Source organism: Heloderma suspectum, chromosome 1 (assembly GCF_057233095.1).
Source record: "Heloderma suspectum isolate Gila_16-S chromosome 1, 16-S_ref, whole genome shotgun sequence".
NCBI lineage: Eukaryota > Metazoa > Chordata > Lepidosauria > Squamata > Helodermatidae > Heloderma > Heloderma suspectum.
In genome coordinates, this window is record NC_139458.1 from 139,634,444 (window position 1) to 139,647,524 (window position 13,081).

The following is a 13,081-nucleotide window of genomic DNA, read 5'->3' on the forward strand; positions in this document are numbered from 1 at the left end:
CACTCAGTGATTGTGTCGGTTGTTGTTGAACTGTGGGTTGTTTGTTGAACCGTGGGTTGGCATGTTGTCTGAACCCAGGACATTTTCTGCTGGGTGGCTTGTTAACTATGCAGTGTGGCTTGTTAACCACCGTGAACAACCCAATGACAAACCATTGTTCTTAAAGGTGGCTTGTTTAAGAAAAATAAGCCATACTGCATGGTTAAAAAGCCACCCTGCAGAAAATGGCCTGGATTCGGACAACACGCTAACCCACAGTTCAAGAAATCACTGAGTGTGGGTTAGCATGTTGTGCAAACCTAGTCAATGTATTAAAAAAAAAAATAAACCTGAGGCAGCAGGGCTGATCTTAAAACTATCCCTTCCACTTCTAACATAATGTATGCACTACAAAATGACATGTGGCATAAATTTGTATCACACACAACTCTGATCATGTGACCTTTCAAACTCCTCCCACTTCTCCCACAATTACACTATGCATTGGTGTATGGCACTTGATCATAGTATAAACAGAGAAGATACTGCACTGCATTCCTTAACACGTGTCCAACGAGCAGCAACTGAGTTTGGAAAAGATACCAGCACCGTGGTGTCTTACAAAAGGGGCTGCAGTGTAGATTCCCCAATATTATTTCCTGAAGTCACTGAAGGTAGATAGAGGTCTGGGGTGCTTCCAGAAGAGGCTTGTATAGCACTGTATTGCCCCGGCCGTGGGCTTTGAACTCTTAGGTTAGAGGTGCCAAGATAGTAATATATCAGATCCAAGTTTACCGGTAAAGGAGTACTTTATTGAGAAACTTACAGCACACAGGCATACCCAATGGTTGGATCAGACAGCTTCTCTGAACACAGACCCATGGGGTACAATGGGTCTTATACCATACATGTTAGCAATGAGGCAGCATAACAGCAGCAAGCGCCCCCTAGCGTCCATTCCCAGCATAGCCACCTGCAGCTCAGCATAAACATACTTCGCTTCCCAGGCACAAGACACTCTACTCATTAGTATGGAATGTGCTAAGGCTGTTATCGGATTTTGTCTCATTTCACATGCTCAGAGGTCTATAGTGAACCTAAACAGAGCATTATGGATCTCTAGGCCCCTCTAACACTACAGGTGCCTTGATTACAGGCTTGGGCCAATACAAGCACCATCGTCCTGCCTCATTCACAGAATTTCCGGGGGGAGGGGTCAGATGATGTTCTTCTGCCTTTTCTCTTACCGCATAAAATCCACGAAGAAAGAAAAGATGGACTCGCAACACCATTCCTTCTCATTAGTTGTGCTAGAAGCTGCACATCTGGAAGCACCCCTGAACATCCCAAGCTTAGTCTGAGTAAACCAAACTAGGAAGGTATTGCTGCTTATTGCCAGTTAGGGATGGGCAGAAGGTAGACTGAGATCTACAGGAAGATCTCTGGGTGAATTGCAGTAGGTCAGCAAGGGTCTCCAGCTCCCAACTGTTTGGCAATAGCAATGTTGGGGTCCAGGTTAGACTATTAGAATCCCTGTTCTGTAGTAACTCAGATGTAGATTTATATTTGTGTATGCAGGTCATCCCAGCATGTGGCTCATGGGATTCAGTAGGCAATTGATTCTGCCCCCTCGGCTGCCATTTCGCACCTGGCTCCAGTTGGTCACCTTGGGGTTCTATAAAAAATAAGCCTAAAGCCTGCCCTCCTCTGCCTTAGATCATGCTAAGGTGTGCCATTCAGACAGAACATAAATTGCAAGACGAGACGAATGACGAGAAGGAATGATAAAATCTGAACAAAATTATACCACCAAAATTACACCACCACCACCACCGGGGAAGAGGCGTGCTTGCCGCCGCTGGGCCTGCTGCCGCCGCCACTGGGCCTGCTGCCGCCGCCGCTGCCACCACCACCAAGCCTTCCTTGTGGACTTCTGCCTGGCAGACCGCCAGTCCCTGCAGGACCAGGCCCCCAGGTACCGAGCCAGCTGTGCTGCTCCAACTGCCCCTCCCTGGAGGGGCTACATAAGCTGGCTGGCTGAGGTGGCCTGGGAGAGCCAGGGCCTGCAGGAGAAGCCACCACCACCACCGGGGAAGAGGCGTGCTTGCAGCCGCTGGGCCTGCTGCCGCCGTCGCCGCTACCAGGCCTTCCCTGTGGACTCCTGCCTGGCATTTTTAAGGGGATTTTAATTGTTTTGTTTGTTTTATTTTGTTGGGGGGGATTTTGTTGTGTTTTTAGGGGTGGGTAGCCTGCCTGATAGGCGGGAGCGAGGGGGCATGTGTCCACCTGATGGAGGCAGTGGGGGGAGTGTTGGGGGCCAGAACATACCGAGGCTGGGCGGCAGGCACTGGCGGAGCGCTAGGGGCAGGCCATGCCAGCTAAGGGGAACAAGGGAGAGATGTGTAGTATCTGTCCCCTGCTCCGGGCCTGTCCAGAGCCAAAGGATGGCTGGGGAAGGCGTGACCCCATCTTCTGGCCTTCGTTTGCTGCTCTGCAATGCCAGGTCTGTTACCCAGAAAACCTCCCTCATCCATGACATGATCCTGGATGAGGGTGCAGACCTGGCATGTATTACGGAGACCTGGCTGGCCGAGGCTGCTGCTCCAACCCTTGCAGCCATGTGCCCAGCTGGATTTTCGTATGCACAGCAGCCGAGGGCTGGGGATCGGGGAGGGGGAGTGGCTGTTATCTACCGAGAGTCCTTGGTCTTCACCAGACCCCCTCTCCGGGAGACCAAGGTTGTTGAGTGCATGTACTGGAGGTTGGGCCCGAAGGGCAGTCTGGGGATTCTGCTCGTGTACCGTCCACCCCGCTGCACGACTGACTCCCTGGCCGAGGTGCTTGAGGTGGTCTCTGATGTGCGTGTACAGTCCCCTAACTTACTGGTGTTGGGGGACTTCAACGTACATTCGGAGGCCATCCTCACAGGAGCACCTCGGGACTTCATGGAGACCATGGCCTCCTGGGAGCTGCACCATATTCTAACTGGGCCCACCCATGTAGCCGGTCATGCACTAGACCTTGTGTTTGTTTCTGGAGAAGCGGGGAGTGATCTGGAAGTCGGGGGTATATCCACCACCCCCTTGTCATGGTCAGATCACTATCTGGTGATGTTGGACTTCTCGGTTCCACAACCCCTCCGCAGGGGTGGAGGACCCATTAAAATGGGTCCGCCCCAGGCGTCTTATGGATCCAAATGGATTCCTGAACGCGCTTGGGGATTCTCTGGGGCATGCCAACGGCCACTCGGTCGAGACCCTGGTGGGTGGCTGGAATGCCGCAATCACTGGGGCATTAGATCGGGTGGCTCCGAAACGCCCTCTCCCCCTGAACAGGGCTCGGACTGCACCATGGTTCAATCCGCGGTTACGAGCTCTGAAACAGGAGGTGAGACGGCTAGAGCGCCGGTGGCGGAAGTCTCGCTCCAAAGACGATCAGACACGGGCTAGAGCTATATCTTCAGCCTATCACGTGGCGGTGAAGGCAGCAAAAAAGGAATATTATGCTGCCTCCATCGCGTCTGCAGAGTGCTGCCCCAGGAGGCTGTTCCAAGTGGTCCGGAGCCTGGTCGGTCCTGTGGCTCCAGAACCACTGGAGCATTCTAAGGCCTCCTGTGAGGCTTTGGCAAGGCACTTTGCAGATAAAATTGATCAGATTAGGTGTGTTACTCTGCACACTGTGGATACAGTTAGTGAGCAAGAGGCGGCCTGTGGCAAACCGGTTTTGTGGGATCGGTTCCAGCTTCTTCCTCCTGATGAAGTGGACAAGGTGCTTTCATCTGTAAGGCCAACCACCTGCTTACTTGATCCTTGCCCATCTTGGCTCATTATGAGCTGCAGAGAGAGACTGGGTGAGGGGATCAAGGCAATGGTGAACGCCTCCCTTGAGGAGGGAGTGATGCCATCAGCCCTCAAGGAGGCAGTGATAAGACCGCTCTTAAAGAAGCCCTCCTTGGATCCTCAAGTTCTGAACAACTTTCGCCCAGTCTCAAATCTGCCATTTTTGGGCAAGGTGATTGAGCGGGTGGTGGCGGTGCAGTTGAAGGCACACTTGGAAGAAACTGATTATCTAGACCCATTTCAGTTGGGCTTCAGGCCTGGGCATGGGACAGAAACGGCCTTGGTCGCCTTGGTGGATGATATGAGGAGGGCTCTGGATAGGGGTGAATGCTCCTTCCTTGTTCTCCTCGACCTCTCAGCGGCTTTTGATACCGTTGACCACGGCATCCTCCTGGACCGCCTGGAGGGGTTGGGCATTGGGACACTGTATTGCGGTGGTTCCGGTCCTTCCTCTCTGGCAGGTACCAGAGGGTAGCACTGGGAGAGGAGGTTTCGGACCGTGGCCACTTACTTGTGGGGTGCCACAGGGTTCCATCCTCTCCCCGATGCTATTTAACATCTATGTGAAGCCACTGGGGGCTATCATCAGGAGGTTTGGGGTGCAGTGTCATCAATATGCGGATGACACTCAGCTCTACCTCTCATTCAAATCTTCACCAAGGTTGGCCGTAGAATCCCTGTCCAAATGTCTGGAGACGGTGAGTGGCTGGATGGGGAGGAATAAGCTGAAGCTGAACCCTGACAAGACCGAGGTACTTTTGGTGGGAGACAAGAGGAGGCTGGGGGATGTTGACCTGGTGTTGAATGGGGTACAGCTACCCTTGAAAGACCAGGTCCGCAGCCTGGGGGTCATTTTGGACTCCCAGCTGTCCATGGAGGCTCAGGTGTCAGCTGTGAGCCGGACAGCGCTGTATCAACTCCATCTGATACGGCGGCTGCGCCCCTACCTTCCTGACCATCTGCTCCCATTGGTAGTACATGCCCTGGTCTCCTCTCGTTTAGACTACTGTAATGCGCTCTACGTGGGGTTACCCTTGAAGACGGTTCGGAAACTGCAGCTGGTACAGAACGCGGCGGCTCGCCTGATTAAAGGCAGCCGCCGGCGAGATCACATCACTCCAGTGCTGAAGGAGTTGCACTGGTTACCAGTTGTTTTCCGGGCCAAATTCAAGGTGTTGGTTTTGACCTTTAAAACCCTATATGGTTCCAGCCCAGCCTATCTTAAGGAGCGCCTCCAGCAACACCAGACAGGCCGCTTAACAAGATCAGCCTCGGATGGCCTTCTCTCTGTCCCATCAGCCAGGACAGCTAGACTGGTGGAGACGAGGGAGAGGGCCTTCTCTGTGGTGGCCCCCACTCTGTGGAACTCCCTCCCTAGGGAACTCCGTCATGCCCCCTCTTTAATGAGCTTCTGTCGTGCATTAAAAACGTGGTTGTTCGGGCAGGCATTTGGGGTGGGTTAGGGTATTTTTTAAAAAAAAAATTATGGTAAAATTTTATTGTTTTAAATTGTTTATGGTGGGTTGTACATCGCCCAGAGTGGCTGGGTGACCAGTCAGATGGGCGATTAATAAATTTAATAAATAAATAAAATAAATAAAATACCGTATTAACTGTTTCTCAGAATGTTAATTGTTTATAAAAAGACATCAAAAGAAATATACAAAGGTAAAAGAACTGGCAGTTCAATAACCTTGTGTTTCTGTTAATAGTTCAGTGAAGTTATACAATAACAGTGCAGGACTGGGCAGGGGGTGGAAAATGAAAAAGCCAGTTCTTTCCCAGTGGATGCAGTCCTCATCCTTTTAGGTGTGTGTGTAGGTTTTGGCAGCAACTTCAGCAGAATAAATGCTGCTCCTACTAACCCTGATGTGGCTACATTTTAATAAAATACATGTGCTCTATAACTAGTTTAGCCGGTTGGTGGTAAATTACGTATTTATTTATTTATTTTATAGCATTTTTGTACCATCTTTGTAGAGCAATCAAAAGGTCCAAAACCCATAATCAGATAAAAACACAGTAAAAACAACATTAAAAAACAGAACAATTTTAAAAGCCAAGTTAAAAAGATGTGTCGACCCCCTTCCTGAATGCAGATAGAGCGGTGCCCAGTCACGACTCCAGAGGGCGTGCGTACCAAAGTTTGGGAGCAACACAGCAGAAAGCCCTTTCCTGCATGCCCAGCAAGCAGGACTCTGTAAGCAAGGGTGTCTTCAAAAGGGCTTCTCCTGCTGATCTAAGTCACCGAGCAGGTAAGAGAGAAAGATGAGGATTTGAGTTACATGTAGTAACCTTCCCCAAGGTTCAGATACCACCTGGCTTGGAATAAAATTCATTGGACAAAGACTATGTGAGAATGATGTTGTTTTAACACAAGGGTAGACAACTTGTGACCCTCCAGATCTCTTGGCCTACAACTCCAATCAACCTTAGCCAACATAGCCAATAGTGAGGGATGATGGGAGTTGTAGGCCAAAACATCTTGTAGGCCACAAGTTTCCCATCCCTGTTTTAACATAAATGGGTCAACGCAATGGTTCAACTTTGCCTTCATATGAAATAAGTTGCAATAAAACTTCTTTGCATCTCTTATTCAGTGAACAAACAGAAATAAAAATAGTTAAAAATCAGAAAAGTTTCAGTTGTAACCATTAATCCTTTTTGTAAAACAGGCAGAACATTTCCACCCTGTGTTATATGAGAGTCATAATTCTACATCTCTTTTTTATTTCCCACTCACGAATACCTTTTTTGCTCCATAACTTCCTCATTGCATTTTTCACCTCTTCATTTCTCAGGGTGTAAATTAAAGGATTGAGCATTGGGGTGATAATAGTATAGAATAAGGCCACACTCTTGTCCTGTGAAAATGTGGTGGAAGGCCTCAAGTAGATGAAGATGCATGGGCCAAAATACAAGATCACTACAGTGATGTGAGAGGCACAGGTGGAGAGGGCTTTGAGGCGTCCTTCGGAAGAATGAGTTCTCAGCATAACTAGAATGCCAATGTATGATGCAGTCAACACAACAAAGCTGGTCAGCGAAATCATGCCACTGTTGGCAATGACGATGAGTCCAACTATGTAGGTATCAGTGCAGGCCAATTTCAGTAAAGGGTGGACATCACAGAAATAGTGGTCTATTTCATTGGGCCCACAGAAGGGGAGGTGTACAGTGAGGATAGTCTGTAATACTGAATGCACAAATCCTCCCAGCCATGAAGCCATCACCATCCAACTGCATATGCTCTTGCTCATAATCATTGTGTAATGGAGGGGTTTGCAGATTGCTATGTACCGATCGTACGCCATTGCTGTGAGAAGAAAGATCTCTGTGCAACCCAACAAATGGATGAAGAAGAGTTGTGCTATGCAGCCAATAAAGGAGATGGTTTTCTTCTTTACAAGGAAGTCTGCTATCAATTTGGGAGCAGTAACAGAGGAGTAGCAGATGTCTACGAAGGAGAGATAACTGAGAAAGAAATACATCGGAGAGGTCAGACGGGGACTGCTCTTGATTCTGGCAATGATAAATAGATTCCCCAGCACAATTGCTGTGTAGAAGACTAAAAACAGCCCAAAACAGGCTTTCTGTAAGTCCTGATCCTGGGTAAGCCCCAAGAGGATGAATTCAGACACATTGTTTGTGTTCTCCATGGATTCTGGGTAGATGATAAGTTACAATGCTGAATTAAATCACCTGTCATCGTAGAAAATGAAGAATAGTGTCAAGTAAAAGTACTCTTGTCATACACAACAGTGAAAAATCAACACATCCAAGAACTGGAAATTAACACTTCATGATTCTCCAGGACTCCCATTCAAAAACATAAAATACTTCACTTTGGGAATGCACAAGACTGAAATTCATTTAACCAGAATGATTGGCATAAACCAATATTTATTTACTCAGCAATTCAGGGAAGTAAATCTAGGAAGGATTCACAATAGAATAATTCATTGGGAGAAGCAAAGAGGTTGTAATGAGAGTAAACTGAAAAGCATTTTTTCTATCAACTCTTGCACAAGGAAGGATGCGAAGGAACAGAACTGTCCTCCCTTTTGTGTTTAGTTTGGTTGTAGGATATTGTAGGGTTAAATCTTTTGTGTGTGTGCTTGTCAGTTTCAGCAAAAAGGTTAACAATGTAGAGGTCAAAAGATTAACTAGGATGCAGAGTGCAGGGAGTTTGTGATATAAGCCCTATGCAGGCGTTTGCCTGCTTGCATGTAGGGTAAAAGTGGGGAGGGGGATGTGGATGTAAGCTCCACCTCCAACATCGTTGCATGTCCAGCTGCTGGGTAGACCTTTGCCCATTGAGCTATAGCTTGCACAAAAGGAATAAAAGTGTTGGATTTTACAGGGTTTTCACAAGCAGTAGAAGCTTTGCACTAGCAGACTGATAACACTAAATACAACCCTAAAGACACTGGAAGGTTTGGAGGAACAGTAGCTCAGTGGCAGAGCACATTTTTTGCATGCAGAAGGACCCATAAACATTTACACATACACATAGGTTGTGCCTCAACAAGAGATTGTGAGATGCAAATGGAGCTAGAAAAAGAGACTACCTAATGCAAATGTTACTGTAATTTTGTTGCCATTCTAACACTGAATGCATAGGATTTGAGATGACAGCCATCTCTTGTGCATCGGATCAAATGAGCTACATAAACGATGCTCCAAGACAGTCTTTTGTTTTCAGAGCCTCCTCAATGAGCAACAGCGTAACTAGGAGTGTTGAAATATGTATACTCTTCTTAAAATGTGAGTTTAGCTTGCCATTGATCACCCATGTCTGAATAAAAATCAGATCTGAAATACGTATAAACACCAGACTGTTCTAGTACACTTCAAAGCTGACTAGTGGGTTAAATGTTGGATTTGGCAGTGGGAGAACCATAGAGATTTTTCTGATGGAGGTTCTGTGGCTTTAAATAGCTGTGTGTCATGTAACAATCCAACATGTGCCATTTTTCATAGCATCGAGATGCAGTGATAGTCAGGACGCTGCACCTACTGAACCTCTGGGCAAACTACATGTTAGGGTGCAAGCACACGTAACAAATTTTGAGAGACTCTTGCAAAGTGTCTGTTACCAGAAGAGGCTAGAGGGAACAACTAGGGATGGCAGAGAAATCCACTGTTGACTCAAATAAGGCCAGATTCTCAAGAATCTGACCTGTAAAGCCCGCAGTGGACTGACCCCACTCACCTCTGGATCTGTCAGATTTCCAGCAGAGCAGCTCTCCTCCATTCCAAATGGCGCAATCGGCCAATGGCAGCTGCCGTTAGCCAATCGCAGGAAAAATACAGCTGTAAATTGTGTACCTTATGGCATTTGTGGCCATAAAGCACGTCCTTCTATGGAAATGGTGGCATAAACGGCTGCAATTTTCATAGGAAGAAGTGCCTTACAGCTGCAAATGCCATAAACTACACAATTTACAGCCATACTTTCCCCACAATTGGCTAATAGTGGCTTCCATTAGCTGACTGTGCCATTTAGAATGGAGGAGAGCTGCCTCGCAAAATCCGATGGATGTGGTAAGGCTCTGGTGAAATCCATGGGGCCCCAAGTGGCCTGGATTTCCCCTCTGTGGATGCCCCCCCCCCGACCGGATGTCAGAGGTTTGTATATCCCCAGGAACAATTCGCCCTACAGTTGTTTCCAGATGAGTCTTTATGGTGCTATCATCCTGCCTCTTTCATGGAATTCAAGGGGGGGGTTCCAGATGTCACTGTATTCTACTCATGGCCCTCCCACGTTTTCTTAATGCTTTTTCCACCTTTTTCCTTAACACAGAAAATCCGCTAAGAAGAAAATGCCGGAAGAGCTAAACAATGCCTTCTGACTGCTAGCATTCGGAGCCACCCATTTGGAAGCCCCCAGATACTGCTTTTACTGCCCAACAGAATTCTGGGCCTATGATTCCTGTGCAAACATGTTCCTGGAATGCCGTGGGGGTAAAAGCAGCTTTCTCTCTGCGTGCTTCCTAGCGCTAGCAATCAAGAAGGCATGGCGTGGCAGTTCCATCTTTTCCTCCATAACAGATTTTCCACAATTAGGAAAAAGTCAGAAAAGGAGGCCTACAAGAGGAAGATCACAATGTTTGGACCCCACATAAAATTCCATTAACGAAAAAGGGCAACGGCAAAATAAAAGCCCTGTCTGGAAGAATCCTCATTCACAAAGCCTTTGCCAGGGAAAAATTCGTCAAACCTACTGCAAAACTGGAATAACAATTCATTAGTTTACCAAATTTATATACTGGTTTTTAACTGTTGTTTTCAAGTAACTAAAGATGATCTATGTAATAATTGAGACAACCAAACACTGATTCCTTCCTTTGGATACATAATACATACGTACACAAAATACATAAAATTGAAATTAACAGGGGGGAAACCTTGAGACAAATGGGCATTTAATACATTAATGAACAATTTACATACTTAAGGGCACCATCCATGCATGTTTAGACAGCAATGAGTCCTACAACTCCCAGCATTCCCCAGCCAGCATGGTTTAAACTCACTGCTGTCTAAACATGCATAGGATGGCACCCAAATGAATTACTGCTGACCTCCACTGGTACCTGGACGATCTTTCTTGTATGGTATCTTCTAGTCCACAATATTTGCCAGCGTTAGCAAAGTTGCCTTTAGACTTCTGTTCCCAGTCTCCCCTCCCTCTCTACCAAGATTAGCCAGAATACTATCCACTGCTTCAGTGAATGCGTAAACTACCTTTGAATGCTACCCAATTCATACCTATCTACAGCTTTCCCAGCTCAGACAGTTCACCCTCTTTACAGGGGACCAGCTGAAACCATCAACTCATAAAATCGTTGCTTCTACAGCACGTCTGGGAAAGATTGTCTCTCTCGCTTGCCCTGTTGTGAGCTTAGAATGGAAATATTTAAATGTGATCATGCCCTGCTAGCACATCACTGTGTGGTTAATGAGCTCCCAGGAGCATTGAGATGCTTCCCAACAGAAAATGAAATCTTGAAGAAGCAACTCAACTTTTTAATGCATAAGCTACAAATTTATATGAAACCTTCAATGCTCCATTATAGGGGTGCAGAACCTCAGACCTGGGGGCCAAATCTGGCCACCTGGGATACCCATCTGCAGCCGCCAAGAGCTTCTCCGAAACTGAACTTGGCCCTGGTCTAAAGGGCGCCATTGCTTAAAAGATATGGAAAACGGCAAGACTTCAACTTATGTGCCCCTGAAAAGGAGGTGATGATAGAGCAGGGGTGCTGAAGCTCTTTCAGCCAGAGGACTGAATTCCATCTCAAAGAAGCTCTTGGGGGCTGCATTCCCGTGGTGGGCGGGGCTGAAGGCAAAAAGGGGAGGGACAGAAATGCCAGCACGGTGTAGCTTAACTGCAAGACTTCAACTTACGTGCCCCTGAAAAGGAGGTGATGATAGAGCAGGGGTGCTGAAGCTCTTTCAGCCAGAGGACTGAATTCCATCTCAAAGAAGCGCTGGGGGGCTGCATTCCCGTGGTGGGCGGGGCTGAAGGCAAAAAGGGGGGGGACAGAAGTGCCAGCACGGTGTAGCTTAATGCTCTTGCTGCGGGTAACTAGCCCTTGGGGGGGCCATTTCAACCTTTTAGAATGGGGGGAAGTACACATGCCATGAACCCACCAAATGACCAGTGGTTGGGAGAAAGGGGGGCAGAGGAAAGGGATGGGGCCATGGCCATCTGGGGAACCCGGAAGGCTGGGTTTGGCCCCGGGCCTGAGGTTCCTCACCCCCGCTTTAGACACTGCAGAAGCAGGAGGACAGCCACAGTTCATGGTTCAAGCACCCTATGGTGCTGCTATAACGTTGAAATGCCAGAGGGTGGGACCGGTTGTCAGAACCCTTATCATACAACTGTTGCCCATCCAGGAGTGGGGTGACAACCAGATGGTATTAATGGTTACGTAATGTTAGTGGCTCTGGTACAGCTGTCGTAAAATTAAAGGGGCACAAGTTGCATTTTTGCATCAAGGAAACCCTGAAACGTGAAAAGGGGGATTTGATCCAGACTTCGACATACTTAGAGCAGAACCACTAAAATTGCTGGGACATAAACGTTAGTAACCAACTTTGGTACTATTGATTTCCGTTTCTAAGTATGATGACCTGGTCTGGATCCAGTCCAATGACTGCTACCTCTCATAATAAAACATTCCAACCACAATATGGCAGCCAGTGTCTATACCAGGGCTGGGCAGCTTCTGGCCCTCCAGATGTTTTCACCTATGGCTCCCAACAGCCCTAGCCAGCATAACCAATGGTGAGGGATGATGGGAAATGTAGGCCAAAGCATCTGGAGGGCCACAAGTTGCCCACTCCTGGTCTATACCAAGCCTTTGATTTTTAAGGTATCTTTTCCGGGCTCCAAATGCAACTGCAGCACATAACCCTTCTAGTACTGCTGCCCTATGCTCAGTCTGGAGATAGTCCTGCTCAGAGGCACCTTTAAAAAAAAACAAACCATGGATGATGTACACAGCTGCACTTCAGAGAAGAGTGCAGCCTGCAAATAACATAAATCCTAAAAGGGACTCATCAAATGGCAAAATTTGGGGGGGGCTTGCCAGTGTTTGGGTGCTATTTAGGAGAGCATTCTGGTTCGAAAGGAAGGAAATAGAAGACTTGTCTTTATTTTCACTAGTGACATCAGAAGCACTAGCCAATAGGAGCCTGGGCCGGATGCGCCACCATATTGTAAGCTCCATTCATTATCACAGATCATAAACTGGCATTAATGGCATTTTCCTAGCAATAAAATACTCAGGAATTCTGTGATGTGAAGCAATTAATTATGCTGTCCTGGTTGCTGTCAAGCCTAATTCATATTTCTGCTATGACCCTTCACATGAGCATTGATGAGGTTCATGGCATTTAAACTGCCTGCAGCTGCAAGATTAGACACTTGGTTACTGCAGGACCCTTTAACCACTGATGCTTTCAAATCAAGGAAGCACAGCTATGCCACCTAGCCATGTGTAAACTTCAGCCTCTTGCCAAGCCTGTCTCTTGCATCTGCCGTCCTACTCTTTTGCTCCTGTTTTCTGATTTTGTCAGCCGTTCATCTCCTTGTGCTAAGGGATGGTCGGAATATTTACAGTCCGTGATGCATAGTTGGTTCCAAACTCCCCTGGAGATCAAGCACTCCACTCAGCAACCGTTAAGCGCTGCCAGTCCCATCTTGGGAGGCAACATTCCAAAGTTCCTCCCAGGCCCTGTTTTCATGACCA

The 13,081-nt window shown here is 47.5% G+C and overlaps 1 protein-coding gene across 1 annotated transcript; it reads right to left on the reverse strand.

Moving 5' to 3' along the window:
• Nucleotides 1–5,770: 5,770 nt before the first annotated feature.
• On the reverse strand, nucleotides 5,771–7,585 carry LOC146358122 (olfactory receptor 4S2-like). The gene is made up of 3 exons (XM_084858554.1): nucleotides 6,568–7,585; nucleotides 5,901–5,939; nucleotides 5,771–5,790 (listed from the first exon to the last, which is right to left on the reverse strand). The coding sequence occupies exons 1-3, from the start codon at nucleotides 7,475–7,477 to the stop codon at nucleotides 5,771–5,773; spliced, it is 969 nt and encodes a 322-aa protein (XP_084714680.1). The 5' UTR covers nucleotides 7,478–7,585.
• Between the last annotated feature and the right edge of the window lie 5,496 nt (nucleotides 7,586–13,081).

Excerpts from the sequence above, each read along its gene's own strand:
- LOC146358122 (XM_084858554.1), bottom strand. The coding sequence starts at position 7,477 with ATGGAGAACACAAACAATGTGTCTGAATTCATCCTCTTGGGGCTTACC. Across the intron at positions 5,940-6,567 it reads GAAGTTATGGAGCAAAAAAG|TCGTGACTGGGCACCGCTCT; the intron begins GTATTCGTGAGT and ends CGCCCTCTGGAG. Across the intron at positions 5,791-5,900 it reads TATCTGCATTCAGGAAGGGG|ATGGTACAAAAATGCTATAA; the intron begins GTCGACACATCT and ends TGCTCTACAAAG.